The sequence below is a fragment of the Protobothrops mucrosquamatus genome, unplaced genomic scaffold (assembly GCF_001527695.2).
Source record: "Protobothrops mucrosquamatus isolate PMUCROS unplaced genomic scaffold, P.Mucros_1.0 scaffold5359, whole genome shotgun sequence".
Classification (NCBI taxonomy): Eukaryota; Metazoa; Chordata; class Lepidosauria; order Squamata; family Viperidae; genus Protobothrops; species Protobothrops mucrosquamatus.
The window spans coordinates 23034-27565 of record NW_015391222.1 but is presented as its reverse complement, the minus strand read 5'-3'; the positions used below and the strand labels follow the sequence as shown (position 1 = coordinate 27565).

General features: G+C 48.6%; 1 protein-coding gene across 1 annotated transcript in view; it reads right to left on the bottom strand.

Annotated features, from left to right (window-relative positions):
* Positions 1-46: 46 nt before the first annotated feature.
* The window catches only part of ELP6 (elongator acetyltransferase complex subunit 6), a 9668-nt gene continuing 5182 nt past the window's right edge, over positions 47-4532 (bottom strand). The window contains exons 4-7 of the mRNA XM_015829065.1: positions 3447-3574; positions 1926-2121; positions 1369-1515; positions 47-365 (exon numbers count right to left, since the gene is read on the bottom strand). Coding sequence (XP_015684551.1) covers positions 237-365; positions 1369-1515; positions 1926-2121; positions 3447-3574 — 600 coding nt within the window. The 3' untranslated portion in view covers positions 47-236. The remainder of the gene's footprint in view (positions 366-1368; positions 1516-1925; positions 2122-3446; positions 3575-4532) is intronic.

Sequence of the window (4532 nt, the reverse complement as noted above, 5' to 3'; positions counted from 1 at the left end):
GAAGGAAGGAAGGAAGGAAGGAAGGAAACAGCCTCGGGTTGGATCAGGCTTCCTTTATTGCCTCACAATCTCTTCCCATCCGTCTTCCCGATCAACCGGCCGGGATCGAGCGGGGTTCCTGGCCGGGAGCCCCAGACCAGATCGAATCGGATCCCCTGGAGATCCCAGATCCAGATCCTCCTGGATCCCCCACGGCGTCTTTCTGGACGAAACCCGACCCTCTCTGCCCCCCAGCGTCACAGCACGGCGGCCGACATCCCCCGGGCGAAGAAGGCGACGTTCCGGTCCAGGATCTTGTACTGGTAAACCCGCTGGAGATCCCTCGCGGCGCCCGATTCCCGGGAATCCTTTTCCAGGATGGTCAGCTGCGGCAAGGAGAGATCCTTTTTAGTTCAAGGTCCTCAGAGGGAGGGAGGGAGAAAAAATAGAGATCACGGAAGGAACGAAAAACCGGGAAAATGGAAGGAAGGAAGGAAGGAAGGAAGGAAAGAAAGAGGGAGGAGGGAAGGAAGGAAGAAGAAGGGAAGAAGGGAAGAAGGAAGGAAGGAAGAAAAGGAGGAAGGGAGGAAAGAGGGAGGAGGGAAGGAAGGAAAAAGGGAAGAAGGGAAGAAGGAAGGAAGGAAGGAAAGAGGGAGGAGGGAAGGAAGGGAGGAAGAGGGAAAGAAGAAAAGGAGGGAGGGAGGAAAGATGGAAGGAAGGAAAGAAGAGCGAGGGAGGGGAGGGAGGGAGGAAAGACGAAGGAAAGAAGGAAGGAAAGAGGGAGGAGGGAAGGAAGGAAGTCAGAAGAAGGGAAGAAGAAAGGAAGAGAAGGAGGGAGGGAGGAAAGACGGAAGGAAGGAAAGAAGAGCGAGGGAGGGGAGGGAGGGAGGAAAGACGAAGGAAGGAAGGAAACAGAAGGAAGGAAGGAAGGGAGGAAGGAAGGAAGGAAGGAGAAACAGAAGGAAGGAATGAAGGGAGGAAGGAAGGAAGGAAAGAAACAGAAGGAAGGAAGGAAGAGAAGGAGGGAGGGAGGAAAGACGGAAGAAAGGAAGGAAGAAAGGAAGGAAATACAGAGGAACAAAGGGAAGAAGAGAAGGAGGGAGGAAAGATGGGAGGAAGGAAGGAAAGAGAAGAGGGAGGGAAAATGGAAGGAAGGAAGGAGAGGTGAAAAGGGGATGGTGGGAAGGAAGAGAGGGAGGGAGAAAAGTCGAAGGAAGGAAGAAGGAAAGAAGGAAGGAAAGATGAAAAGGGATGGGAAGGAAAGAAGGAAGGAAAGATGAAAAGGGATGGGAAGGAAGGAAGGAAGGAGAGAAGGAAGGAAGGAAGGAAGGAAGGAGACCTTCTCTTGAAGCCCCCCTAGCCAGGGGTCCAGGGGAGAGGGGGGCTCACCTGTCCGTGCACCTCCTGGCAGGGGCCGGTGGCCAGACCTTCGGCCCAGAGGAGGCGGCTGGCGTGATGGCGAAGGGCCTTCACCAACGTCTCGTTCTCTTCGTCCTCCGAATCTTCCCGGCTGTGCACCATGAAAACCAGGTTCCCCTAAAAGACGCAAACCACCATTCCTGATTTCGTTCCCCTTTTCCGCAATACAGGTCGTCCCCGGGCGTACGACCCAATCCCCCCAGAACCCCAAACGGCCATTGCGAAGCGAGACCGTCTGTCAAGTCAGCTTTCGACCCCGTTTGACAATCCTTCGGGCCACTGTCGCTAAGGGAATCGTTGCGGCGGTTCGCTGAAGAACCCGGTCCTTAAGTGAGTCTCGCTTTCCCCATTGACTCGGCTTGACCGTCATAAATACGAGTCAGCTGCCAAGCACTGTTAATTTCGATCGCATGACCCCGGGGAGGCAACAACGGTCGTATGTGTGGAAAAAAAAACGATCGCAAGTCCCTTTTGTCCAAGTGCCGTCGTAACTAAACGAACCGCTGTTAACTGGGGTCGAGAGGTACCTTCAATTCGGCGTTCACGGTCACCCGGCAATAATGAACAAAGTTCAGAAGATCCACCAGTCGCACCCCGAGACTCAAGAGGACGCCGAGATCGTCCACGATCAGAACGGAGAATTTCCACCGATGTCCACCAGTCGGAGGATTCACGGCTGTCCGGACAAACTCGTAAAGACCTTTCAGATCCGAGCCATCTCCGCTGCAAATGAGAGATGGACAATTGACGTCGACAACGGCAAACGGCCCGAGTTTGAGTCGTAGACGTATTCCTCACTCACAACGTTCCGCTGAGTGACCGTTCCAAGTCAAAACGGCACGAAAAGAAGTCACTTGTGACCATTTTTACTCGTACGGCCGTCGCCCCGTCGCCGCGATCACCTAACCGGAATTCAAAGGCTTGGCAACTGACTCGTATTTATGATAGTTGCGGTGTTCCGGGGTCAGTTGATCCCCTTTTGCGACCGTCTGAAAAGCGGGAAGCCAGATTCACTTAACAACTGTGTGACTAGCTTAACAACCGCAGGGATTCGCTCAAGAAATATGGCAAGACAGGTCATAAAATGAGGCAAAATTCACTTAACGACTGCCTTTCTTAACATGAGATTTGGGGCTCACTTTTGGTTGTTAAATCAAGGACTACGTGTATAAGTCCTGCTTAGCAAGGTTTTGGTCGCAAAACGAGGACAAGCTACATGTGCGTAACATGACCAAAATGATTGGATTTATCCCCTATCCAAGTCTCCCTCCACTTACGACCCCAAGGGAATCCCAAATTTACGTTGCTAAGTGAGACACGTATTAAGTTAATTTTACGACCTTTCTCGTCACCAGTTCTTAAGTGAATCACTGCAGTTGTTACGTTAGTGACATAGTCGTGAAGAGAATCTGGCTTCCTACTTGTTAGGTAGCAAAAGGGGATGTCGTGACCCCGGGACGCAGCGACCGTCATAAATACGAGTCAGATGCCAAGCATCTGAATTTTAATCACGACCCCGGGACGCTGCGACCGTCGTACGTACGAGTCGGTTGCCCAGCATCTGAATTTTGATCACGTGACCTCGGGGCACTGTGACCGTCGTAAATATGAGTCAGTTGCCCAGCGTCTGAATTTTGATCACGTGACCTCGGGACACTGCGACCGTCGTAAATACGAGTCGGTTGCCCAATGTCTGAATTTTGATCATGTGACCTCAGGACGCAATGACCGTTGTAAATATGAGTCGGTTGCCCAGCCTCTGAATTTTGATCATGGGACCTCAGGACGCTGTGACCGCCGTAAATACGAGTCAGTTGCCCAGCGTCTGAATTTTGATCACGTGACCGCGGGACGCTGTGACCGCCGTAAATATGAGTCAGTTGCCCAGCGTCTGAATTTTGATCACGTGACCCCGGGACACTGCGACCGTCGTAAATACGAGTCGGTTGCCAAGCGTCTGAATTTTTAATCACGTGACCCCGGGACGCTGCGACCGTCATAAGTGGAGGATTACTTCTATCCCGTGAAAAACAACGACGTTAGGATACCTGATAAATTGGAAAGGGTTGGGGTCCTCGGATTCTTGTCCGTCGCTAAACAGGACCTGGTTAGCCCATTTCAGGCCTTCGAAGAAAATCAGCTGATTCTGTTCCTTGGCGGTGAGGAGATTCACTCCCTCAAAAGAAGGAAAAATGAAATATATATATATATATATATTTCGGAATATATATATATATATTCCGAGCAAGAAACACGGCTCGGGGAATTTGTTGGAATCCCCAGCTGGCTGCCTGGGATACCGCACCGTTGTAAGTGCGAGGACTCCGTCGGAAGTGGCTTTTTACAGCCCCGTTGTAACTTTGGAACAGTTGTAAAACGGATGGTCGTAAGTTGGAGGACTAGCTGTATTTCCCCGTTTCCCAATCCCACACCATTTCGGTCTAGATGCCTGGGGCCAGTGAAGTCCAGGTGGACTTCAATTCCCAGAATCCCTCAGCCAACGTGTGTGGGCTTTAACTCCCAGAATTCCCAAGACTTGGAACGGCCGGAATTTTCCCAGCCAAGGTGAGTTTTTTTTCCAATCTTGTTTTAATTTTTGATGAGCAGCAGTCCAAGGGGTTTGTTATGAGATAGGCGGCTATACAGATATTTCATATCAAACAAAAATAAAATAAAATACAATGAAATGAAATGAAAGAATAAAATATGAAATATACATAATAATACATTAAAATATAAAAGAGGAAGAAGGTCTGTTGAATGTTTAAAGCCGTGAGTTATTTGTAAGAATAATAAAGGCAGATAGATGGATAGATAGATATAGAGGAGAGACAGACAGACACAGATAGATAGACAGATATAGAGATAGATAGATAGATAGATATAGATATAGAGACATGATAGATAAGTATAGATATAGATGATAGATGATAGATAGATACATAGAAGATAGATGATAGATAAATAGAGATGAAAGATATAGAGATGATATATATAGATAGACATGATAGATGATACGTAGAAGATAGATATAGATAAATACATAAATAGAGACAGATGATAGATATAGTTGATAGATATAAAGATGATAGATACGGACGATGGATGGATATATATATATATATATATATATA